The sequence below is a fragment of the Pezoporus wallicus genome, unplaced genomic scaffold, assembly GCF_028554395.1.
Source record: "Pezoporus wallicus isolate ANWC-B61680 ecotype Strahan unplaced genomic scaffold, APGP_CSIRO_Pwel_v1 contig_7680, whole genome shotgun sequence".
NCBI lineage: Eukaryota > Metazoa > Chordata > Aves > Psittaciformes > Psittacidae > Pezoporus > Pezoporus wallicus.
The window spans coordinates 717,107-743,905 of NW_026642051.1; the positions used below are offsets into that span (position 1 = coordinate 717,107).

Genomic DNA, 26,799 nt, shown 5'->3' on the forward strand with positions numbered 1-26,799 from the left:
AAAGAATTTCCTCCTTATATCCAATCTAAACTTCCCCTGTTTAAGTTTTAACCCATTACCCCTTGTCCTATCCCTACAGTCACTAATGAAGAGTCCCTCTCCAACATCCCTATAGGCCCCCTTCAGATACTGGAAGGCTGCTATGAGGTCTCCACGCAGCCTTCTCTTCTCCAAGCTGAACAGCCCCAACTTTCTCAGCCTGTCTTCATACAGGAGGTGCTCCAGTCCCCTGATCATCCTCATGGCCCTCCTCTGGACTTGCTCCAGCAGTTCCATGCCCTTTTTATGTTGAGGGCACCAGAACTGCACACAACTCTTTGTGTGCGGCCATCCAGCCAGTTCTTTATCCACCGAGTGGTCCATCCAGGAAGGGAATGAGCTGCCAACAATGCCCGTAGCTGTGCTCAGGAGCTAGTGTGCAGTCCTCTCTTGGGCAAGCTAGCAGCCAGGAGTATAGCTCATTAAGGTGAGCAGCCTTGGCAGCCCACTTCTGCATCATGTCCATCCTCCTCTGGTGTGATACATCCTGCTTATCACAGCATCCTGCAAGGCTGGCAGGGATAAGATGTAGGGAGTGTTTTGCAGGAGCCGTGTGTTAAATATGTATCTGAAACCCAGAAAGGTGGTATTCATGGTTTTCACACCAGCATCTACTGCTTGAGCAGCTTTCCTGGGGTTGGGAGGAAATGTTCTCTAAATGCTAACTTCTCCAGGTTTGTTATTTGCACTGAAATGATTGGGAGTGGCCACAAGCACCCCCCATTCTTGAGCAACGATCTTAGAAGGTGGCTGAAGCTCCTTAGTTTCTTTATCTCAAAATAGTTCAAAGTGTAGTATCACCATTTTCCTTGAAGGGCTTTAGTAGGGTGTCTGGAAAAAAGACTTTTGGTTTTGATCAAAGTCTTCCTCAAGTTTCTAGCATGGATTATATGGATTATTGCCCTGAAGCTTTTTTCTTTTAAATGGAGAATAAACCAAAAGCTTTCACCTCTTTAATGACTTAGTGGGAGCTGCATCTTTAATCCTCAGTTTACTACTGAGATCCCTTTTCCAGTCTGATCCCTCTGGCAGCAAGCTGTCAGGCCATGGGATAGAGCTGGCAGTTTCTTCAGTAGCTATTTTTCTGAGAAGAAACTGGAAAAGATTCTGCTTAATGAATTGCTTCACTTATGTAATAATGTATTTATGTTGTTATGAGGCCTCCAGTGAAGCTGCATCTGATAAGAGTGATAGGTTTCCAGTTTGGTCTTATTTTAGATTGCAGCAAACTGAGTATAAAAAGACTATTTGTTCTAGGAAGAAGGAAAAAAAAAGAGAACTAAAACATCTGGTGAGAAGCTGATGTGCTCAGGACAACTCTGAAAGCGGTTGATAGTGATGGATTATGACACACAACTTCAATACGTCCCCACAAGTGTTATGTGAAGAGACAAGATAATTCTTCCCTTGTCTAAGATGCTTTTTAAGAGTTTTCTGGTTTTTAGAGAAGGGGAGGGGAGAGACAGTGAACAGTGAGTTCCCTGTCTGTTTCTTCATGATCCTTGCTTGCAACTGGTTTAGTCTGAACTGAAGGCTTCTTTCAAGATTGATTTATTTGGAGTGTGCTAATTGTAGACCATGTTCTGGGTCCCCTTTGAAGCCTTTTGTAATGGATCGTCTCCTTTCCTGGAGCAGAGAGCTGCTTAGGAGCTCCCCAGGGATGGGTCCAGTGCCCAGAGGAGGATCTGAGGAGCCTTGGGTTTTGGTGTGTTCAGTCAGTTCTGCTAGACAGAGGTCCTCCATTGCTTGTGGTACTTGCAGATTTGGCTCTAATTCTTTCATTCCTCTCTCAAACAGCTGAAAAAGCTCTTTTCTACTGAAAATTACAAAGTGTTTGCTGTATTTTTCTTAAACACAGGCTTGTATCATTGCATCCTGTACTTGTTCCTGCTGCTGCGTGCATGCAGCTTGGAGTCAGAGGCAGAGCCAGCCTCTGATGAGAAACTGAGGGAGCAGGGTGATGGGAAGGGCTGTTCTGTTCCATTCAGGAAGACACTTCCAAACCCCAAAGGAGCAATACATGGGGGAAGTGCTCTCGTGCGCATCTTTTCAGTAAAAATCAAGTCTCTTGTCAGTGTTTGTGACATTTTCTCTGTTCCCTTCCTTTGGGCAGTTTGCCATTGTACCATACACAGATGACATTAGGATGTTCAGACTGTCATTGCTGAAGGCGTTCCTATCTACTCTATACTTAATATTTTTCCAGGACATGGAGGTATCTCTTTCTCCTCTGTTAATTAACTTTTTTTTTTGCCCATGTTTGCCTGTCTTATAAATTCCTCTGACATCAGGATCTAGGGTTAAACAAATTGATACCACGTTTCCAGTGTGCAGGCATGACACTGAGCTGACAGCCTCAGAGCCTCAAGTGTTTCAATGCACAAGCAGAGCAAACACAGAAGAAATTCACATTCAGCTTGTCCCGCACTCTCCTGCCCAGCTCTCTGGGAGTCAGGCTCCGGACTTGAACAGGCTGCGTTGGTGGGAAACAGGGCAGTCCCAAAGCACTCCCACTCATTACTGGTTTCTGAGGATGGCACTTCTTAGTGAATCGATCCAGGTATTTCTGTGTCAGGGTAATGGAATTATAGAACACTGCAAACCTGGTAGGAAGCCAACTCCACGCAGTAGCCAGATTAAGTTGTCTTATTTGGTTAACAGTGTTTTGTTAGTTTATTAAATCCTGGTAGGAGTAGGAAGGTAAGGAGTAGAAAGAGCAAATCTTACAGATTATCTGCTCTTGGTTGTTCACTTCTGTTTGTATAATCGTGGTCTGAATGATGACCTGTGGGAACAAGCATTTAATGTTTTGCTATTGTTTCATCTTAAACACGTGCATTGCATTAACAGTGTAAGCATATTCTCTAGCTATTTTTCCAGCTTGCTGTTTTTATCACTGATGTGGAACGTAGAGCTTGTTTTCTTTATCTGGAACAAAAACATTAGTTCATCTAAGATAGCACAAGCTATTTGATCAACTGTCAGATGGTAAGGCATTATAAAAGCTGCTGACACAGTGCAAATTCAGACCTTTGTTGTGCAGCTTGAAAAGACTTCATGCCCTTGTTATCAGTTGCTTGAGATAGCCAGCTATTCCCTCAGCAGTGGCAAAGGAAATGGGAATTGGTTGTTCTGGAGCCCGATCCCTCTCACCTCACTGAGGCTGAGGGACAACAACAGTGTGAAGATTCTTCTCCCAGGTGACAAGTGATTGAAGAAACAGCCTGCACCAGGGGAGACTGGATATGAGGCACAATGTTTTCCCCAAAAAGGTGCTCAGGCATTGGAACAGGCTGCCCAGGGAAGTGCTGGAGTCACTGTCCCTGGAAGTGTTCAAAAACCATGTAGATGAGGTCCTCAATGACATGGGTTAGTGGTGGCCTTGGGAGTGCTGGGGAATGGTTAGACTTGATGATCTGAAAGGTCTTTTCCAACCTCATTTTTATCCTGAGATTGCTTCCTGGTGTGAAAGGGCAGAAAAATCGTAATTTCACATGAGTGTGGCCCTTCTTCCTGACCATGTTCTGCCCTGACTTCTTGGCCAGCCCATAGCTCTGCCCCACCATGCATTTCCTCAGCCTGGGAGAGAGCATGGCTTAGTGCATTTTGATTAAAGGGTGAAGATTTGCCATACAGTACTTTATATTCAGGCCCACTGTGACTTCCCTGACATTAGGTGCAAACCCAAGCCAAAAATGACGATACTCTTAATACAGAATCAGAAAATAGAAGATAACATACTTTGCCGACAGCTGACTGCACATCAAAGCAGGAGCTCAGCTAACACCTGCCTTTGCAATAGGGGAAAATTCCTCATCTGCAATGTCCTTCATAGAGCAGTCTGATAGCTGGTTTGGTTTGATGTTAGCAGCTACTGTGAGAGACCAGCCATACACCCAGACACCTTACACAATATTGTGGGGTATAGGTTTGGAAGCAGCTTGCCAGCTGATGTTTCTCAGTGCCTCCAGAATGAAAAGGATATCAAGAACTCAGCTGGGACTGTCTCCTAGTCCGAATGATTTTGGGATACTCCCATTTACTCTAGGAATTATCTGTGACAAGACCAGGTTTCAAGGTACTAGTGCTAGAGGCTGTGCTGTCAGTTCCTTATCAGCATGTGCTAAATCATGTTCTCTTTAAAGGTATGTATTTCAAGAGAGATGGGGACAGGAACACCTGAAGCAAGAAAAACCGGGAAGCCTAAGGAAGGGGTTTCACTTTAATTGCACTATCTTTTTGCAAGGTATTTTTAACATCTGAGCCACCTCCAGGTTCATTTTGCTTCAGCTGCAGACACTGTGACATGGTTAAAGAAAAGAAAAAAAGGAGGGAAAAGAAAGAAAAAAGGAGGAAAAAGACCTCAAACCATGGTCTGAATTACATTGGTTTGTCCTGGCTGTGGTACTCATTAGCCTGGATGGAGTTTCGGTGGCTGGGGGCTGTGTCCTGGCATGTCTGGCAAGGGGGTTTCAGCAGGATGGGACTTCAGCAAGCCTGATTGCCTGTGCCATGTTCACCAAAAAACCCTGAGGAGGGGTTCTGGGCTGTAGATGTCCGGGCATGGGGGTCTGGACTGGGGCAGCTGGGGGTCAGTTTTGGTCTGGGAGCATGAGATGAGGTTTTGTAGCAGTTTGGAGAGGGAGGGGGAAGAGGGGAGAAGAATCATGACAGGTTTATCACAGCCTGAAATAGATTAACCTCTGGGAGGAATGATTTTGTAATAATTTGCATTTAGATATTCTGACACATCCAAATAACCCCAAACCTTCTGCAAACATTGTAATGAATTCAATCTCCAACGTCCTGTGAGAGAGATAGAAATAGCACTAGTTACATGGTTAAAGGAGCCAAGGACTCTTCTCTCAGTACTGCATTCTGATATTTTCTTGTCATCATCCTCCTGCCTATTCCTTTCCACTTCAGGGCAGTTAATCATAAATGAGATATTTGTTCAATGCTGTTCTCATGTATTCTCTGCCCTGTCTCTGTTCCAAGAGGCCATGAAGGCAGTGGGTTACATCGCACCCCGACTTTGGCAGCCTTTGCAGGAAAGCTGGGTCTTCCAGGAAGACCCAGATTGTGCCGCACATTTTGGGTGCCAGAGGCTTGGGCAAGCATATTGTTTTCTGAAGGGAAGCGGAGCATCCCAAAGCGTATCTGCTCTTCCAAACGTATCTCAAATCCAGAGTGCTTAAGGCAGCAGGAGCTGGTATTGGCTGAGCTAGCAAATGCACCCCCTGGGCACCCCTGTGCCCTGCTGCAGGACCTGCTTAGATGAGGGGCTGCAGGACAAGGTCTGGCAGAGGTAGCTGCATTTCAGTGACAGACTCATATGGGTCTGACCCAGAGTTGGCCTGAATCACTGGGACTGTATCCATTATCTCCAAGCCCTCTGCTTTTTGCAGGTTTGACCTCTGCTGTTCTCACTTGCTTTCTATAAAGCTCTTCCCAAGGCTGGGAGTATGGGCTCTGGAGCAAGCAGTTAGCAACGTGCCAGCTGTATATAAGGGGTATCTTGTCTGATGCAGCAGCGGAGAGGAGAGCACACACTGCACCTTGCAGATTTACTCCTCATAAAACACCTCTAGCTCTCCACAGATATCTGCAGATAATCTGCCAAGTGAACCCAGGGATATTTATGGTGCAGCTTCGGCAATGGCAGGAAGTCAGCAAACAAATGAGCTTTGAAATGGAAGGAGAGCAAAAATACAGGCTGGAGTGTGTTTATTTTGGAGTCAATAGGAAAGGTTAAACCATAATGGTGACTGTTTCCAGGTTGGGTCAGGTTAGATAGCAGAGCAAGCAAAGCATTTTCATAGTGCTGTGAGACTGTTTGGTGTGTGCTGAGTTTAAATTACAAAGACAAATGAAGACAAAGACAAAAACCTTGCTTCCCACTGAGATAAAATGCTGTATTGCTGAGTACCATACAGATGCTTGCAGAAAGCTAAGACAAATATTGCTTCAGAAGGAATTATACCAGCTCTGAGTTCAAGCATTAGAAAAATTCCACATTCGAGTCACAAGGTGTATAAATGTAGGCAATTTTAGCTATGGATGTGACTTTTTCCCTTGCTCTCTGTCTGTTTCCCCCTCTGTCTCTTTGCCTGCTCTGTTTGGCAGTGCCAGCTGGCGGGAGGTTACTTGAAGCTCTGCTGGCACAGTGAGGTGTTGGACTCAGGCCATCCTGCTGGAACACGCTCCCTGTTTTGCCCAGCACGGCAACGGGGAGGGTTTGTCTGGTCATGTCACATTGTAATTAGCACGCCTCACACTTCTGCTGCTCCTTGTTGTTCATCTGGGAGCTCAGGCACAGGACAGGACTCTTCCTCCCGTCCACCTTCCTCCTGCAGGCAGGCCCTGCTTGTCCCCAGAGGCAATGGCCACACTTTCCCCCTTCTTTTGTTTCTAACATGGATCCCCTCTGGTCAGCAGCTCAATGGACATGTGGTGTCTCCTTGCTGCAGCCGCCATGTTTGCTCGGCCTGGTTTGAGGCCCTGAGGAGGCTATTGCGCAGCCAGGCTCTGCTGACGGTCAGCTCCCTGAGGAGCTGGTTCCCAGTGCTTTACCTTGGTTTACCACAGTAGGGCATTTGTGAAGGGCTGTTTGGGGCTTGAACCTGCAAGCCCTGGTGGGTTGTGCTGAAGAGAGGAGTGGCAGGAGCGCTTTTGGGTGCTATTGAGTGCAAAGCTTACAGCACCAGGGCCCCATCTGCGCAACTTGTTAGCCAGCAGTGGTAAAGGCAGTCTTAGGGAACCATTGGGACCCTCTGGGATCCACCTCCTTGTTTATAGGCCTTCCAGAGAGGCAAGGTGCTGAAAAAGCCTTGCTTTGTCCTGAGAGCACCAAGGGCAGTGTGGAAGGGTGCGTAGCGCAGGAAAACAACTGTCAGCACAACTTTGTTCCTCATCAGAAGCCCTGTGGCAGCAGTAATCGGGCAGAAGGGGCTGGGCAAGAAGAAGGTTTGCAATTTGCTGTGACACGAAACAAAGCTGTGTCTTGTCAGAAGATTGCAGCTCCCTTTCTCTGCCTGTCCGTCACACGTCAGCTGTCCTCAAGGTGCAACATTACAGAAATGAGCTGTTGCAATAATCCAGTTTATGAAGAAAGGAAAGGCTTAGCCAAGCACTGTAACTTAAATTACATTTGGTATGGCGAGCATTGAGCTCTGTATGGTGTTTGTTTGACTCTTAGTTTCTATACTGAAGCGAGTTGCTGCTTTTCCTGTTGCTTTGATGTACTCACGGAGACTTTGATGGGGGGTGCCCTAATGGAAACAGGAGCCCACAGGATGCAGCATCTTGCTTGATCTCCTTTGCACCAGGAGCATGGCACAGGCCTGACGGTGGGAGTTCCTCTCCTACAAAAGCTGGTGAGCAGCAATTCCCATCACATAGGCAGGAGGCTTTTCTATCAGTGCAGGTGCACATGGTAACCTGTTTTCCAAGGGTAGGCTCACCCCAGCACCCTGCAGAGGCTGCTTCAGAGCACTCCGTGAGCAGGGACCCAAGGGCCAGCAAAATGCAAACTCATCCTGAATGGCTTATGCCTAAAATACACTGGAGGACTGCACAGGTTCAGGATTTGAAGCTGTTGAGACACACACAAAACGTGATTTTAAATGTATGTTTCAGCTCAGCTGTGATGCAGAGATAGCAGTCCTGTCTTACACTATTTGGTTGTAATCCCAACTGAAGTATGTTAAGCATGGTGACTTCTTCATAATTTATCTCAGTGCATACTTGGAACAAGGAGGGGTTTTATTCTTTAAAAAGAAAAAAAAAAATCACCTTTATTTTATTTTATATTTTATTTTATTCAAATGAATTCTTTCTGCTGGGTAAGGAGAAACACGGGGTGTGTTTGCAGGTGGATATATCTTCCTTTGTAAGGATTCATGCGAACTTAGGCAATTATTTTTTAACTATTGCTGACTCTGCCTATGCAAGCACTTGCTTCTCCACAGTAAAGAGGTTGCAGAGGGCAGGAAGAGCTCCCATACTGAGGAATTTTTCAATTGGACTGTCCAGTCCTCTTGCCTTTCCTGTCCTTCCCTGTAGCAAAGCATATATTCAATCAGAGCTTGTCAAGGCAACCTTTTTTTGGGTGATTTTATCTCTTTTGGGGAGATAAGTTTTTCATAGAAAATGTCAAAACATGGAAGGGAGTTAGCTACCCAAATTCCATCTGTCTTTGAGCACATCTGTCTTTTGAAAACATCTCACAAGTCTCACCTCTCTGGTTATGGGAATGCCTTCTCAGGGTAGGTTGGAGGGGGTAGTTTGATATGGGGCACGTTGGAGTTGGGGTAACTTTTTGACAAAGTAGATTCAAACAGTTGTTCTGATATGCCTGTTAAGTCTAATGAGGACTACCAATATGTCATTTAATCAGACCTCCATGTCTTCTGGGATTCTAGGCAGAGCCGAATTCTAGGGCAGACTTGGAGCAGGAGACACTTGTATTTCCCTTCTTGCCCCACGTTTTAATTTTATGTCCTTCACTCATCCTTCCCTTCATAGTCTGGAGTGAGAAAATTTGTACCTGCCTTCATACCAACCGCTATGCTAATGCAACATAACTCAAATTAGGGGGTAAACGCACAAAGCCTGATGTAGGTCCAGGTTACTGGGGAGCTGGCGTATTTTTATGCTATGTTCCTTTTCCAGACCTGGCCATTCAACTACATTTTCTGTCATTTCAGGGGAGCACCTGCGAATCTGCCCACAAGGCTATACCTGCTGCACCAGTGAGATGGAAGAGAACTTTGCAAACAAAAGCCGAAGTGAATTTGAAGCCATGATGAAAGAGGCTGGTCGCTCTGTGCAAATGACCCTGACAGCACAGCACAGAAGCTTTGACAGTAAGTAAAACCTACTCGGTTCCTCCCTGCTAAGGATCCAGACACTTGCTTAACTTTCCAAGCACTGTTTGAGTCAGGAATTTGTCTTTGACACTCCTTCCTCTGCATCTTGCTCAAAAGTTTGTGTCATGTGTTGACCTTCAGTAGGAATTGTACCTCTGGCAGTGTTTTGCAAGACCCAGTCATTTTGAGAACTGTTTCAGTGGTTTCAGTGAAGCCACTGAATGAGGCTGGCAGGCTCTCGTACCAACAAGTTGTGTATCTTGGCACTGACATAGCTTTTACAAGCGTGTTGTAATCGAGTCTTACCACAGCAGCATAACATTTGAGGTAGTGATGTAAAATTTGGCACTATGCCTTGAGCTGTAAGTTGAACAATATGGTAGAGGTGACTGGATAGCCTACAGTAGATGGGGAGGGTTTAAGGAGGCATGGATTTTTCTTGTCCTTTCCATATAGATTGCAAATGAAAAGGTTAGTTCACATTAGAGGCTTATAATTTTCAGCTTCATACATACATCAGGAATGTTGTACAGCAGTGAAGGTCTTAGAGACTGTGATACGTAAGATGTTGGGGACATATTCTCCAAAGTATCCCTTCTAACATGCTAAGCAAAGGCTAAGGATGGCTCTCTTGCTTTTATTGTTCCCTAAAGAATCCAATCTGCAGTGCACAGTAAGCCTCAAGGTCTGAAGGCCACTGGAAATAAATGGTTTATTGGCAAAATTGAGATGACCTATGATTCAGAAACTGTATCCATTATCAGATTTTAAAGAAGGTCAGACATTTAGAATCACAGTCCTCCTAACTTTATCAACAGTCATCATTTGGAGTTACTGTGAAAAGGAGTTGAAGAAAGAAGCTATAATAGCTGTAAAGGTGGAACTGAAAATTTCAAGCAGTAGATAATAGATCTAAAGAAATAAGCCTGACCTTCAGGGGCCTGACAATCAAGATTAAGTGCTTTTATACTAAAGGAAAAGAAAAGGTAGTGCATCTCTGCAAAATGCGTTGTAACTGTGTGGCCACGGTTGACCACAGCAAAGGCATTCCATTAAAAGCTCAAAATTAATTGATTTTCATCTGCCTTCAAAAGTGATAACCAGGATTTTCAAAAGAGGCTTACAATGCTGGTTGCTCGGACTGATGTCTGAATGGGACCTGGTATAGCTGTTGCTGAGCACACTCACTGACCTCTGAAATCCAGCCCTTCACAGGGTTAATGCAGAACCTCCACCAGCCTTGGCACCCTCTCCCTCCACTGCTTATTGCAGCATTGGCTGGTATATCTGCTCTTTATTTTTAAAAGAACATAGTTGTACAGCTATCAGTGTTAAGAGTGTAAAAGTTATTGGCAGCTTTGAGGATTATATGCATGAGCAGAAATTACCTAGTGAAGAACTGGCTTAACATTTGAGAAGAATATAAGAACCAGTAAGACATTACATCACCGAATGATGTTTTGGTGCATTAGTAATAGTAACAGCAATAAGAATAGTCATAAGCAAAGCCAAGTATATGAAAGGGGGGATACCTGTGCTGAGATGTCAGTTAGAGCTGTAAGGACTTTCCTTTGTTTTTGTTCCCCAGCATTTTACAAGAATAGAGCTTTATTTCTGTGATGCATACCCAATTTTCTTTTAGGCATCAAACAAAGAAATTGTTCAATAACCTAGGTCTTCCTTTAACAGACCATAATGCACAGATCATTGGTGTTTTGTAGTGGAAGTAACCTCACTTGAGCCCACAAGGCCAGGAAGTTGTCTCCTGCTCCCATTATACCTTTTTAGTTCGCTTAACTACACTTACAATCAATATAGAGTATATAATCCATGCAAGACATGATTTAAAAAACAAAATCATATTGTGTGTGAGTTTCAAGCATGGCTTTATGGGCAGCATTACTGTTTTTTCCTTTAGCTACTGCACAGATGGTTTAAAATTGAGGGAAGGGACTTCTGGTGATGGGGCAATGGAATCACCTCAGCTTCTGAAACAATGCCGTAGAAACTGCCTTATCTTCCAGTTAATGCAATGAATCTCAGAGTAAGGAAGACTTTTTGCAGGTAGTGCTGTTGAGAGCTGTTCGATAAGAGTATTTTAATGTGGGATTGATGAGGTCTAATCTTTCTGGCATCGGATGCCTGGTTTTGCTGAATTTCCTTAGCAGCAGGTTAGAGTGCTAGGTTTGGGGTTGCAGAGGTATCAATGCACAGCTTGTCTTCATGATAGAAATTTTTGGCCTCAGGAGTGGGGGGAGTCTCCACTGCATGGGAATGTCCAACCCTTTCTTGTAGTACTTTCAGCCTGGAGATCAGCTTGTGCGTATATTCTCTGGTAACAGGTGTGGCACATCGAACTTTAGGCCTGGAACTGTCTTGTTTAGATTCATCACAGCAAATCTTGCTTCTGTAATCTCACTGCTGATCACAGGCAATAGTCTCTACTTGTAAATTGCCCTGAAGCTGCAGCTAGAAAATAGCAAGACCACAGCAATCTGCCTCCGAAGTAATACTCTTCATGCCAGTGTTCAACGTTTTGCTTTGGAGAACAATTCATCCTTGCAGGTTGTGGTGTGTAGAGCCCTAAATTGTCAGAGTGCCTCTGCTCTGAGCTACAGCTTGGTCCCATTGCAAGGAATTATCTGTTATTTCAGTCTCAGTGGTTGCATTTGGGGCAAACACTTTGTGGCCATGGGCAGAGTGTCCTTTATCTCATACAAAGTATTTTTAGAGAAAATATGCAGATGAAATATGATAGGGAGAGAGAGCAAGAGCAAGTGGTGCTTCGAGTGACAGTGAGGGGGTGCAAGCAGCAAGGAACAAGGCTGACTTTCTAGTCTTGATGAAAGCTCACTTGCTCAGAGTCTAATCCTTGTCTCTTGTCCCCTTTTGTCTCCACTTAAATCACTTGTTAATAATACTGCAATGCTGTGCCGATCTTTCCTTCCCAATCGTTTTGGTACACTTAGCGATCGCTCTCTGTGTCACTGCTGACCTTTAGCTGTGAGCCAGCAAATCTGTCCTTTCAGAATTGTTTCATGTTTTCAGGAAATATCAACAAGCCAAACCCATAATCTTGGCTTTTATTCCACCCTGCACAGTCTAAAAAGCAATTTGTAGCTCGCATAAATTCTGGGATTTTTAAGCTGTGGCAATCAAAAGCGGATTAAAAATTATGTATTTTGTAGGTGGCTGCTCATTGGAAAGCTGATGTCATGTGAAAGCTTTCATAATGTCCAATGTTGGTAGCTGGAAATGGCATATGCTGAAACACAGACTGTGCAGATAATTAACAGTATTTGAGAGTTAGGCAGTTACATATTTCTTGTGGAGATGAATCATACTTCTAAATGTTACAAGGTGGGGAACATCCTAGAAGCTGTTACACACTGATGGTTAAAAGTTTAGAGATTTATAAAGGCTCCTTGTTTAAAATTCAACCAAATGTGTCTCTGACAGAGGAACTGACTGATTCAGTATGTAGGGTTTCAGCCCCTAGAAGGACTATTTGGGGAGAGAGGCATATATATTTACATATAGTAAATATATGTATGTATAGTACATATTTACATATAGTGTGGATGCTTAAGGCAACTGAGTAAGCCCAACAGGAAGAGCTGTGTCCTACCCTACTGACTTTAAACCCAGACTACAAAATCCAGAGGTGAATCCAAATTTTGCAGGTATTTTCTCAGTTGATGATAACACGAACCAAGCCCCACATTTTAAAGTATCTGAATTTGGTGGCCCAGATTTGGCCCAAAAGGTGTGTTCTGAAAGATGTGGGACTACTCTGTGCAGAAAATGACTGGCACAAGACCAAAGCAGTGATTATGTGAGCCACGGGGACTGCAGTGCCTGTGTCCCAAACTTGTTGCCTCAACACAACTGCTCCACACTTGCCGTGTCCTGCTGCCACTGCTCAGATGTGAGTGTTCCATGGAGGCACCGTGGGGTCTGGGCTTGGTGAAGTGCTGTCTAAAAGTTAGTGTTTATGTAGAAACGTGAAAGAAATCTTCTAGGGGCTGGCTGTAGCTCAGAATATGGAATTGCTGCTGTGTTTTGAAATCAGTTCCTTTGTTTCAAAGGTTGTAGAACAGAGCACTTTGGAGTCAGTGGTGTCCCTCTGGCAGTGACAGTGTACTTGATAAGCTTGCTGCCTCCCACTGCTCCTGGCATCAGCACTGGCTGCTCCCTAGGGCCTAGCATTCAAATTTGGACTTCGAATGTATTGCTTTTGATCCAGAAACCCATCATTAGCTGAGAACACTCTTTTCTTGTGGTAACTCCCCTCACTGGGGCTCTGCCACTGAAATTGTGGTGTGTGGCCTCAGCTGGTGGCTTTGGCCATGGGCTCAGCTCTGTGCGAGAACGCTGACCTCTGGGGCATCCTCAGGCATGGTGGGAACACTGGGGGTGACTTGATGGTTCACCTCATATTTTGTGCCTCATTAATTGTTTTGTGCCCTTTCCTGCATTGTCTTGGGCGGCATCATTCAGAAGCAGCCCAGTTGTCCCCTAGCTTCACCTTTGTGGTGCATTACTAAAAGTACTTGTAAGAGGGGCTATCAAAGGTGATTTCCGCGGCTCCTCTCTACTTCTCTCCCTTAGGGTTGGTTTTGGGACAAGATAGAAAGAGAGAGAACATCCTTTAACAGGGAAATCAAAAAGCAGGCTCCCAGGCAGACACAGGACAGAGAAACAAATAATGGGGTTCCCTTGGAGGCCTCCTCAGAAGGAAGGCAGCAAGCATCCATACTTACCTCCTTCCTACCGCCCTCCCCCCGCCAAAGGAACCACCTTAAGAAAAGCCCTGCACAAAGCAGGATTGATGCTCATTGGGCTGTCACTCCCCCTGCAGAAAGAAGATGCTTTCATGTGTGGTGCTGAGCATCTCATTTGGTATTTATGGTTTCCTGGAATGGGGTGCGGCATCTACTGAGGCACATTCCTGGGCTAGGCAAGATTAATCCTGACAGGTAGCTGCCTCAGGGAAGTAAACACTTAGGCTCACCTGTAACAGCTCCAGCACCTGGAGTTTTCTCTCCCCTCACAACCACTTCTCTTCACATTTAATCTGCAAGGCTCCATTGCGTGCTGCAGTGTACATTGCAGTGTGCATGCAGCACTCTGCATAACAGATGGCACAGGCACGATATTCTCTTCTGTGGAAAGAAAAGAGAACAAAATAAGGCAGTGGCTTGGGTGAGAGAGCTGCACTGGGGTGCCTCTTGCAAGGGCTTGCACACTGCAAGAGATGAGCTGCTTCCTCCGTGCAGATTAGGTAGAAAAGGTAGATCAGGCATCTCGGTTTCAGCAGCTGCCACCATGTTTTGTCCCACACTCAAACAGCTGCCTCTGAGTGCTCAGAGAACAGTGAAATGTGCATCTGCTTGGGGACAGGAAATAAGGCACCTGCTCTTCCAAGATACTGGATGACACAGGCATATTTTGCAAGAAATGAGTGATGTCCAGATAGTCCTTTCAGAAGAAAGTGTCTGTTTTAACATTCAGGAATCAATGCACAGATCTCTTTGAAAACCTCTGATTTCACAGAGCAATCAGCCAAATTTTATTGCAAGCACTGGATGTTGCCTTCAGTGACTGAAGAAGCATGACACCCAGATGGCTGGGTGGAGGTCAGAGCAGTGGAACAGGAGATGAACAGCTGAGATTTTTCTGAAATGGCTCTGCAGAAGAGCCTGTGTCTTGCCAGTTGACACTCGGCCATCTTCCAGCTGGCTTACTAGTTTCCACCAGTTTCCACATGAAGCTCTTCAGCTCTCTGATGCTCAGATGCTACTCTTATTGCAAAGAAACATAGGTGCTCTGAATCAGCTCTTGAGTTGGTAATTCCCCCCCAGCTTGGCATTTGCCAAGAATCACATCTCTGTTCCTAGCCAGGTGCTGTAGTAATTTGGGAGCATCAAGGGATTCAGTGGTAAGGTGCTGTCCCCACTTACAGATCAGCATACACAGTGTGCTACTGAAATATGTGGCATGTCCTGACATAGGAGGTTGTGTTATTTTGAGTACTTCAAGGTATCTGCTTTCATTGGAGATGATAGAATTACTTTGTTCTTTCTCACCAGAAATGCTTGCAGCAAACTGTTGATTCTGCTTGATTAGTTATTGGCACTGAAGTAGCACATCTGTAGGGCCAAGAAGTTTCTTGTTACTGTAGTTCATTGCAGAGCATCCTGCCTGTCTGGACTCAACCTGTGGTCCAAGGACTTTGTTTAAAAACACAAAGCAAAACAAACAATTAAAAAAAAACCACAAACAAATAAAAAGCAAAACAAACAAATAAAAACAAGGTTTGGGTGAGTGGATTCTGGAGGGAAGAGATGAATGAAATATCGTGTGATAGGTTTGTGCTAGAGGTGCGAACAGCTCAAGTCGCTTGGCTTTGGGTAACATGCAGGAGTACCAGAAGCCCCTCTGGTTCATAAAATGCAGTGATCTTCTTCCAGTAAGAGAGCAAAAGACATCATGTCATTCCATGTCAAAGGGGTTTATTAGCCAAGACCTTTCCATACGTTCATTCTCAGCACCTCCAGCCAAAGAGTAGGCACTGGCTCTAAATACTTTTGGAGTCATTGGTAGAAGTGGGGTTTTATGTAAGGCCCCTTCCAAAGTGAAAATAATGATCAAAATCATAAAGAAGGTCTGCAAACAACTTGTATAAATGGGGGCAAGAGTATAACCTGTGTGGTTAGGGGAGTTGGGGTGGTTTGTAGAGTGTAGCATGAGTACCAGCAGTACCAGTGGGAGCTTGGAGCTGCTCTGTGCCTATGAAAACTATGCTAGAATTGATCTGTCTGTGGGGAGAGCCCAAGACAATCCCTCTTTGTGGTAGAAAGAGGTGAATGCCTTCGCTGATGGACATTTCACCTGTTTTTTTTTTCTTGGCTGATTAAGGGTGCTTCACTTCTCCCCCCCCACTCCTGCTTTCCTATTGTCATTTAATTTCCTCCCTTCAGACCACCACAGCTTCTTGCATTTAAAAGCACAGTTAACATGGTGAAATATATGTGCAGAGCTTTTTCCAGTGCCTCATTTCCCTTCCAGGCTATGTCGGGGTATTTTGATTCTATTTCTTGTATTTTCTGAAATTAGCCAGTCAAGAGGGAAAGAAAACCCTCATTTTACCCAGCAGTTCATAGCTACTTCTGAAGAAACAGTAGTATTAAGTCATTCTCATTAAACCTGCAGATTTGGCCAAAACACCCTCTAAAGCACCCTTTTATTGGTTACCTAGCTTTATTTTTTACATGCTTTTGGCCCCATCTGAACTTTTGTCTCCATCTGAAACAAAATTAAAATAGGAGAAATTACCATAAAGAGAGTAATGAAGATCACTTGGATTTTCATTCTTACACACAGAATAAGGGCTGTCATATTTTCTCAAAGCAGTACAGTCAAGAGCATGAAATTATTGAAACTCAGCTGCTTGGAGATGCTAGTTAAGGGAGAGGGTCAAATATATGACAATAAATATATATATATGCATGCATAGACAGGTTGTGTTTATTTCAGTTGACATGGGGCAAGCCCCAATTTCAGGAATTGCTGTATTCTTTATAGGTATTGTTGGGAACACATATTACAGTATTATGTACATGTCAAGAGGTAACAAGCCTGTTAATTTGACTTGGGAATGCCACAAATATCTAGTTAAATGTGAATGCTAAGTTGTGGTCTCCAGCTGTTCTTGAAAAGAAATGAAGCTCCAAATGAAGGAGAAGTTGGATACACAAAGAGCAGCTTCACTGTGAATACTGGGGGCTTCGACCTTTTGTGTTTCATTCCCAGCAGTGTTTTGCAAGTAATGCACTGCTGAGCACCCCAGTGGTGCCTGCCTCTGCTCTGCAGGTTCAGAAGCTGTATGGCAGTGATAACAATAAATAAACCAACCCAAAGTCCCCAACCTCCCTCCCCCAAAACCCTGAGACAGCTGTGAGCTGGGGATCAGACTGTCAGTTAGAGGCTAGGGGAAATGATGTTCATTACAATTTAAGATGAATATCGAGTCTGGATTCAGGTTTTAACACACTGGAGATAATTGAGCAGCTTCCTACAGCCCCAGCAGTGCAGCGATTCACTTGTAAAATGCAACCTCTGTTTTAATGTTGCTAAAAATGAATAAATTGGTCCTCAAGGACTAATGAATGCCAATAAAAGTATTGCGCAGTAGCCTGTAGGAAACTTATAATGGAGGAAATGGCTGGAATTTACCTTCCTGAGAGCAGGATTTCGGCTCTCTTCTGGTATGCCCGTCCATGCTCAGCCATTACAAAAAGCAAGGGTGTAGCTGAAAATACCCAAGAATAATATATAGCAAATAATTTGTTTGCTTTGTGCTTTATTTGTGACATCTGAGGGCAGAAGTAGAGCATCCTGTTTGTCTTAGTTCACTGTAAATCAAAGACTTGTCTGTATCTTTGTTCTCCAATTTTGGCTCCAAATTAATAGTGGTGGAGGGGAGGTGGTGTTGCTTCTCCTGTAATGTTGACTGCTTTGGCTGTCATTAAGAGCCTGGGAGCACCAACTAATCCTCCTCCTTCACAGTTTTGGGTGAACAGGCAGGCTGTACAGCTGGCTATACCCATGATGAAAACAGCCAGTATTTTAAATGTCGGGTGTGCTTTTTCTGCAGCTCAGAAAAATCATAGCTATTTCAAACCTGAATTTTGTCCAGCTTGAGGAGCTCTTTGAAAGGAATATAATTGTTCTTAGAATAGAATCACAGACTGGGTTGGGTTGGAGGGGACCTTAAAGCTCATCCGGTTCCAGCCCTCTGCCGTGGGCAGGAGCTCCTTCCACTAGACCAAGTTTCTCTAAACCCCATCCAACCTGGCCAAATAGTTTTGTCTTCCTGGTAGTGCCCAAGCTGTCACCGTCAGGTCCCTGAACTGGTACGTGGTTAAGCTTCTGTTTGACCGCGTCTGCTAGACACTAAATACTTCCATGCTTGTGTAGTTCATCATGAAAAAGCAGTGAGGCAAAAGACTAGAGATTTCTTATGCAGTCTTAATTTGTGCCTCCCTCTCTGGCACAAATAAACTATGGATATTCGCTCTTTAATGATGTGATCCTAGACTATACTTTTTTTTCTCACAGGCCGCTTGCGTCTTGCTGAGCATATGATAGATGATTGCTGCTGAATCATCGTTTGTTGAGTAGCATGGTGCATTATTTACTGTACAGCAGCCAAATCCTGCACTCAGTGCATAATTATTAATTTCCTCATAGGCCAATTAAAGATTGTATCATAATGCACATGCATCACGGAGCTGAATTAAGGTTTCACCGGCAACTTGAGTTTTTTCTTTCCCTAAGTGTGGGGATGTTTGACTTTTGTAATTATAAGACAGATTTAGAATCACAGAATCACAGTGTTTGGGTTAGAAGGAACAGCTAATGAGGAAAAAGAGAAGTTAAGGCAGTTTGCTGGTCCTGTTGTAAAGCACCGCCTCCCTCCCTTAATTTCAGCCTTGGAAACTTAGTTAACATGTTTAGCTGATCTCCTCAAAATTCACCTTAAAGCAGGTCCCCAGCATGGAAGGTTTGTGTAAGGTACATTACTGTGAGGTGGGTAATTATAGGAGCAGAGTAGTCCAGGAGCTTCTCTGTCTGCTCATCAGCAATTTGCATCAGGTATGATTTGTTAACTGAAAAAGAGCTTTAAAGAGCTCTTTACTTGATTACCCCTTTCTTCTTGTTGTCTAAAAGAGAGAAAATTGCATATTTAGATGGAAAAAGCTTTAGAGAGGGGTGATCTTTTTATTACATGTTTCTTCAGTGTTTGGCCCAGTGTGCTTGAGAGCTTCTAGCACTATAATAACAGTTATAATAAATATGCATTGCTGGTGAAATTGCGTTTTTCTACTTCAGACATCACAGGTGAACTGATACAGCCTCAAACTATTGCCTAAGGGGAAGAAAAAAATAGCTGCTCTTTGTTGTTGCCTTTAAACTGTGATAAGCATTTCTGTTGGCAAGCAAACAAACAAGGGCTTTTGTGCATTTTAAAAGTTAATGCACAGAAAGTCTCCAGTTGATTAGCAGAGGTCCTGCGTAGGATGACTGTTTCGTTACCAAGAATTTAAGTGAGCTATAAATACATTTTATGCCCTTTTACAAGTCAGAGTACCATGAAATGTAATTAATAGATTCTGGGCACTGCACTCATAGGAGCAACATAGGAAATAAACGTTTGACCTTTTTTACCTTTGGTCGCCAGTAAGCAATTGCTCTCTGTGCTTCCTGCCTACATTACTTACTTTTTTGGCTTAAATACAGGAGGAAAATGCCTACTGAGAATGCTGGATGAACATTCACTATTGAATAGTTCTTCAGTCTGGATTTTTCTCTCCTCTAGAAGGTGCAGTGGAAAATGCCAAGCTATTAAGAACCTGACAATTACCTTTAGTTATGTAGGCCAGCTTTGAGAAAGAGATTTGGAGTCTATTGTAATTTCCTTTTCTTTCTGAAATCAAAACAAGAAACACGAATCGAGACATTTTATACAGCTGAAGCACTGTGTGTCTGAAGCAGTTCTGTTTCATTCCTAGCCAAGGAAAACACCATACACGTATCATACAGGAGTAGGATCCACCCTGTGGATTGACATCCCAGAGGATTTACTGGGAAGCTGACTCACTGAAGAGCCTTTTCTGTAAAACTGAGCCAAGTTTTGACACTATATAAGTTGATGTAACTGAGTTAGGATGTGACCCAGTGATTCTCAGGTTTGCACTGGGGAATAAAGCTGTGGCAGACTAGATCATTTTTAATGAAACCCAGAAAATTAAATACACAATGCCAAATATACAGTTTTATCTCTTGGAGCCAAGGAAAATAGAACAAGCCCTTGTCTGCTGTGTGTAAAACAGGGGAAGAAACCATTGGTCAGCAGAGCTAACGGAAACGAGTTTACAAGATCCAGTTATCTGTTATTTGAATGTGTAGTTCCCAAGCTCAGAGCAAGCCTGTAGCACGCAGCCCTCTCCTTGCCATAGCTGCACACCACTGTTTTCTCTAAGCTTTTGGGGGCTGTTTCCTTGACTCATTCTGAGAGCTAGGAGCAACTTGATCAGCTATGCTGAGATCAATAGTGGTCCTGGAGGAGCTAGAAGTGTTTGCAGCAGCAGTTTGGAACTCTTTTTCTGGAGGTGATTGTGGTAGAGGGTCAATAGGCACCTCATGCATCTTCAAAGGGAAGGCAGGAGGTTGCCAGCATGAAAGGTGAAGTACTTGCTGTAAATCTGCACTTGCTGCCCAGATAACAGCTGCCTCAAGAGTGTGTCTGGGTAAACTGAGGGTGGAATATGAGTCAGTCTAAGAGATCATCTCATCAAACCGAACTGCTGAGTGAACCACAACTGTAGAAATACAGCTGTGGGAATAAATGTCTTCTTTAGAACATGGGTAAACATTGTGGCAAGGGATATGTTGTAAGGCCATTAAGTGACTGCAGTGCTGGAGGACAGTGATCTTGGTAGCCGCTGCTCTTGTTTTAGCATGGGAACTGGTGGGGCACAGAGATGAAGAGAAAGTGCATGCCTCATCCTGCACTGAAGGGCACAGCCAGGCATCCCTGTTGGGGGAATCTTTAACATCTCCCTGCAAAAGGTCAAGATTAGCACTCTCAGAAGCAGACTATGGAAACAAACTGGCCTGTGCTCACAACAGCTCTTTCTTTGGCATCTTTGCTTGTCATTCCTAAATGAACATACTCCTAGGACATACTCCTAGTCCCATGACCCTTTATATGGAGTCTAAAGCCTCCCTTCTGTTTAAATAAACATGACTCATGGCAAGGATCTGGTACAGTGGCTGTTGAAATTGCTGGGGCTCTTTCATGGCCACTGAAGTGCACATTGTGTGGTTAAGGTGAAAAACCACCTTGAGAACTTAGATGTGAAGAAGCTGGAAAGGCTGAGTTTTAACAGGTTGTCTCTCTTGGGCATCAGGGCTGAGAGCTTTGCTGCTTTGCGCACTTCACATTTGCAGAGCAGATGGATTCTCTGAGGAAGTGACTGCTTTGAAGATAGGGGGAGCTTATCACTGGGGGAATATATAAATAGTGTGTAACCAGTAGCACGCACCCTTCATTCAGGCATATTCCTGAGCACACAGAAGGGAGATGTTGGCAGAGAGTGGTCAGGAGGAAACAGCCTGATCAGCAGCAGTCATGTTTGGACATCAAGGGGATAGATTGGGGCATATAGGCAAAGAGAGAAAAGGGATATTTCTTGCAAACCTGAAAAGCACATTTAAAGGAACTAGGAGAGATACACAGAACTCTGTCAGCAGACACAGTTTAGGTTTAGTCTTTTTCATTGAAAAAAGAAAAACCCAAGCCAAAAAAAGTATGGTGATTAATTTTCATTAGAAAGGACTAAAAAGGTCGGGTTCTGTGCTGTTTAAAACTTGCAGGTCTCTATTGTGCTATTTATTTTCAAAGGACAGCATTTGAGATAGCGGGCGATACCTGTGCAGACCACAAACCACAATATGGATAAAATGCTTCCCTGCCAGACCCAAGCGATGGGTCATAGCGTGTTGACTGAGCACTTTCATCATGGTAATTGGAGTGTTTGATGTCTGTTGTGCTCTGCACCAGAAGCTTCCCAAGCAACTCGGGAAGCAAGCAGCCACCAACAGTACATTTAAATCTTCTCAGGTCTCTTGTGCAGTCGTAGCGCTACAGTAAATCTTGTTAATTATTTCACTAGAGTTTTGTCCTCTTTGTATACAAACCCAGACATTTATCTGTAGAGTTGCAGATTTAGGGTATTTCGTAGTAGTGTTAAACATGAAAATAGAATGCATTTTCTCCATACTTCCAGAGATTCACAATGAACTGAAACAATTTGGAACCTGAAATCGGATGTTGGAAGTTCTTTTTCTTCCAATAATAGAAATTCACTGTGTTGAGCTAAGCTGATAAAATAGTTCTATTTCGGATTGCTGCAAACAGGCAATTTGGGCGAGGAAGCAGTCACACTTCAAACTCCTATTAGGAATAAAATTATTTTTCAACACTGTCAAATTAGCAAAACTAATATCCAAGGAACAATTTGTAATTTCTCATTTACAAGAATTGCTGATCTAAGTGGGACTCAAAGGGGCTCTGAGGGACTACCAGCGTGACCATGCAAAGATGTTAATGTCTTAGGCAAGGTGAACAGTGTAAGTCCAAAATCCTGATATAATCCTTTATAGAAGGAATTCTCATCTTTATCTCTCCTATTCCCAACATGCATGCAAATGCGGTGCTTGCGTTTGCGGGCCTAGTACAAACCCCATGTTTTTAACATCCTAGAGTACCTCAAGTGAATATCAAAATCCACCTGACAGGCTTAACACACTTTTCACATATGGGCTAAATAATGAAATAGTAATTTAAGTCTGCAAATGGATTTTCTTTTTTTTTTTTTTCTCCTCAGCTTCCACTTTAGGGAATTTAAGTGGTCAATTTCCAGGCAAAATTCTGTGGCTTTAAAGTAATGAACATCAAAGACAGTCTGTTTTAAGATGTTGAAAAATGTTGAAAATGTTCAGGTAGTTAGCTTTGGATGATTTAATACTTGGCTTAATTTAAATCCTAGAAAGATTGAACTAATGCATATCTTAAGAGGTAATTGCTTTGAGGAAGTGGAAAATACCATGTCTTCTCTATTTGGAGGAGTGTGCCTGTGGCAATTCAATGGTACAGTATTTTGGGGTTACACTAGGCTCCTTAGTGACCATGGAGGAAAAAATCACATCTTCCTGTGGTTGCAGTAAGAAAAAATACTCCCTCCATGTGTCCTGATGAATGTTTGGCCACTAAAGGCCATATTGCCATTGCATCAGGAGGCCAGGTGCTTGTGGTAACCCACCCAAGAGGTTCACAGTAGCTGCCTGTTTGACCACTTAAATGTGCTTGTGTAAAGCCCCGTTTTGAGACAGTGGGGTTTTGTTTCTATATAAAAAGTGTGTGCTGTTACCTTGTGTGAGACCTCTTTGCTTGTGTGAAGTTTGATGTTCAAAATAGGTATCTGTATTTGTAAGTATGTTTAGACAAATTCCCAAGTGCGGAGGACAGGAGCTCTGCTGCTGCTCCCATTGTGCCTTGTGGGTAGGTGGCCTTTGTGTTTTGTACACCTGTTGCTCAGAATCAGGCAGGGAACTGGTGGAGCCCTCCAGGAAAGATGGAAATTCCCATTCTAACTGGCCATGCTGGAAAGGGTACATGCGTGCAGACACTCCACATCTGCCCAGCCTTTACCTGAGCACGCTCTGCTTTGCAGAATTCACTACAGGAGAGCCACTGCTTCTATGGAACAAAGCCAGGTGCAGAGGGCAATCAAAGTTTATTTGCTGCTCTGTAGGGTAGGCAGTCAGGAGCGTTGAGCTAAATAAGAGGTTTGGTAGTTATTTGTGGACTATTATGCAGAGCTTTTTGAGAGAAAACTGAGCAGGAGTGAAACAGTGTACACCAAAGTGCTTGTAGCCAGTGTATGACAACAATAGAAAGATTTTAAGGTATGCATAGAAAGGTTTTACGGTATGAGTAGACAGAAGAGAATAAGGACATGATTTTTGTCTTATCTAATATCTTCATCCTTTAACAGCATAAAAGTAAATCAAAAAAGAAAAGCTGGCACAGAAATTAACCCTGCAGCCTAGGAAGTGAGAGTCTTAAGAGTGCCAGTGGTTCCCTGCCTCATTTAAGATGTCCTTTGTGATTTTTAGGGACGTAGCAGAGGCTCTGAGCCAGAAAAGCCATGGGGCAGCTAATCCCATTTATCTCAGTGGCAGGCCCTTAAATATCTCTGATGTTCTGAGCCTGAGACTGTAATAGGACTTTCCCAGCTCCCACAGGTATTATGAAGATAGATAGACTTAAGAGGTGCACGCATCCTTCAGTAACAACAGCCATTTAAGTACTTTAGATGCACTTTATTATGCATGGAAGGAGTAGGATAGAGGAAAGATAATGTTATGTGTTAAAAACAGACTCCTCTATTAAAGAGGAGCAGTTGACAAATAAGCAATAGCCAGGAGAAATCCATGTTAAGAGGTATTTCTGTAGACATGTCTTTGTGTCATTCTTCTTTTCTCTCATTGCTCTTTATTCCCAAGTAAAGTGAGTGACTCTTCCTTTTCAGACTGCACTGAACCTAGAAATTAGACTAAAACTTGCCTGCACATAATGAGGAAGAAGCTAAAGTACATCATCATAACTCTAAGAGGTAATTTCAGAGCTAGATGGTAGGAACATTTTTAAATGTTCATCCTTCAAAGCCATCCACTTACTGCCCTTCCCATGATTATTGTAACCTTACAGCACAGAAATCTTGGTTTTTCTATGGCTAATTTCAGATCAGCTTACCAAAGCTAATGTACTCTCTGGTGTCATTGCTCAGTACTCTCCAGTCCCACCAAAATAAATGGGCATTTGAAGGAAGGCTCAGGATGGCCCGAGACAGGCAGAGTAATTACAATTAAAAGACATTTCCTAGGCTTTGAAGTGCTTGCAGTGATGGTATTTGTAAATGGATTTCACTCCACACAAGCATGCTGGGAAGATGAAACTGCAGATTGCTGGAAATACAGCTTTCTATATTAGCATTTTAAGGATATTTGGGGTTAAAAGGCTGACAAGCATTAAGGAAACCATATGCAGTAAGGCCTCTTTTAAATAGGAGACTTTTCTGTCTTGCTTCTCTGTACCCTGAGAAATAAAGGAATGAAAACATTGAATTTAGCATTAACTCTGGAAACAAAACCAAGGGGACATTAGTACTTCCGCATACGTTCACTTTTGGTAGCTGCTCAGCCTGATGTAAATTATATCTAATTCTATCACACTGGTGCCTTATAAAATAGAACTGTATGCAAAGGATTGCAAAGCATGCACAGCACAGGGTATATAGACTTCTTCTTAATAGATGAAGAAATCAAGCCACAGTGAAGGTGTCAAAAAACAGCCCTTGAAATATTTCGTCTTCCAGCTTTGAAAGTAATAACATTACTGCTGCTAAGCCTAAGCCTGGCAAATATTTTTTCTGTCATTAAAATAAGCATTTCCCAATGCTATTTCCTTCCTGTCATGCTGAGTATTGGGCTATAATTCTCCCCACTGCTGCTTTTCTTTGTGAGTGGGGAGCGTCTAGACGGGACGTGGTTTTGAAGGCACTCTCTCAGCCCTTGCTTCCTGGAAGCGTATAGGTTTGCTATAGGCAGTTTGGTGGTGGTATCTCTTCTGCTGCTCATTTGAGGTGTATATATATCTTTGCTTTTGCAAATAGCCCCTTGGAGCCAATGGGAGTAGTTGTGTGCTTAACACAAAAAAGATTTGACCTTAAAATAATATAATAGCAAATATACAGGTTCACATTGATGGCTCGGTGTACGAAGTACCCAGAACTGCCTATAACAATTAGTTGCTCATGGATTAGAAATTCTGTGCCCTGCAACCCTCATTGTAATCCCATTTATTTTTTCACATATTCAGGAGAGGTACCATTTAGTTTACATTAGCATGAATGATGAGTGCTAATCTGAGATGACAGAGCAATTTAAAACTGGCAGTAAGTTGCTGAGGTAATATCTAAAATATGAAATGTCTCATTCGTCAGGAGAGGTGAAGATGACAAGCTTAACTGCACCCTCTCTCAAACTGGTTTTATGCCAAGGCATGTCTGCTGGTTTTTGTAGAGCCAGTACTCTCTTGGTACTGGCTTCAGTTCAGGTTAGAGTTACGGTCCAAATCTCACCTTGTTCACAGTAGCTCAGCAATGTGTGTATGGAAACCAAGTGCTGTATATTTGTCAGCAAAAATCAAACAAAAAATGTTAACAGGGACTTCACCCTTCTTTTCCCCTAGCAACAGGTAAGATAATTTAGGGCGATCCAAGAAAAATTAGGTCTCTTAAGTGAGACAGTTTGCTTCCTGTCTTCAGAGAAAGGGAATGGCAGCTGTCCTTCTCCTTGGGAACACAAGTGACACAGTGGCACAGCTGGCATAATTTGGATTTTTAGGAGGATGTGCAAATTTTTTCATTACAGGCTCCACTAAATGATCTTGGCTGGAAATACACAACCAGATGGCATTAGAGCTGCTTTCCCTATAAGATTACAAAGTGCCACTGTTCACAATCTCAGCAGCTGAGAGGTTATAAATTACTGGTGCAACCGGTCGTTGCTTTTTCAAGCTAATTTTCTTGATGCATGGGGAGTCTTTAAGTTTCTCATGATAGTATCTTCAACTTAAATATGTCAGGTTTTATTAGTTGTCTGGTTTAGCTCTCAAAGCCCACCTCTTCTTTGTTGTGAAATTAGTGTTGCATCCTCATCTTTTACTCTTTCCTGGGCTTATTGTCTGTCACCTGTGGGCTTTCTTCACATCTCTACCTTCTCTAATGACTGCAGTGTGTGCTTCTGACCTGTGTATTGACTGAAGTGAGTATGTTTAGGCTTTTGTTAACTGTGAAATATGCTGTTCTTCCTTGACAGATAAGCCACTGAAGAGGTAGCAGTGCTTTCCTTGCCATTTGCATGTGTATAAGCAATGAAGGCACATGATTTACTCTGGTCTTTGTGCATTTTGGGTGTTATGGTGCCCTGCCAGAGTACGGTCAGCCTGGTCTGGAGCCAGGAGGTGTGCAAGTGGGGTTGGGGATGTGCCTGAGCAGCCAACAGTGAGAGAAGGAGATGCTCATTAATCCTGGGCAGTTTCTGGGTAAGAGGGAGCAGCAGTGGGGAGTGAACCTTGCTGGATAGTGGTTTTCAGATCATTTTTGAGTATCAGTTATTGTTTTAGCAGGCAGTTCTATCAAATTAGCCCAGTCTATCCACATGACCCTGCTTTGTAAGACCATGGAAGGCAAGG

General features: G+C 43.4%; 1 protein-coding gene across 1 annotated transcript in view; it reads left to right on the plus strand.

The window, feature by feature from the left end:
• Positions 1 to 26,799, plus strand: part of GPC1 (glypican 1) — a 198,666-nt gene that overhangs the window by 92,572 nt on the left and 79,295 nt on the right. Inside the window, exon 2 of the mRNA XM_057426564.1 lies at positions 8,748 to 8,906. Within this exon, the coding sequence (XP_057282547.1) occupies positions 8,748 to 8,906 (159 nt within the window). The remainder of the gene's footprint in view (positions 1 to 8,747; positions 8,907 to 26,799) is intronic.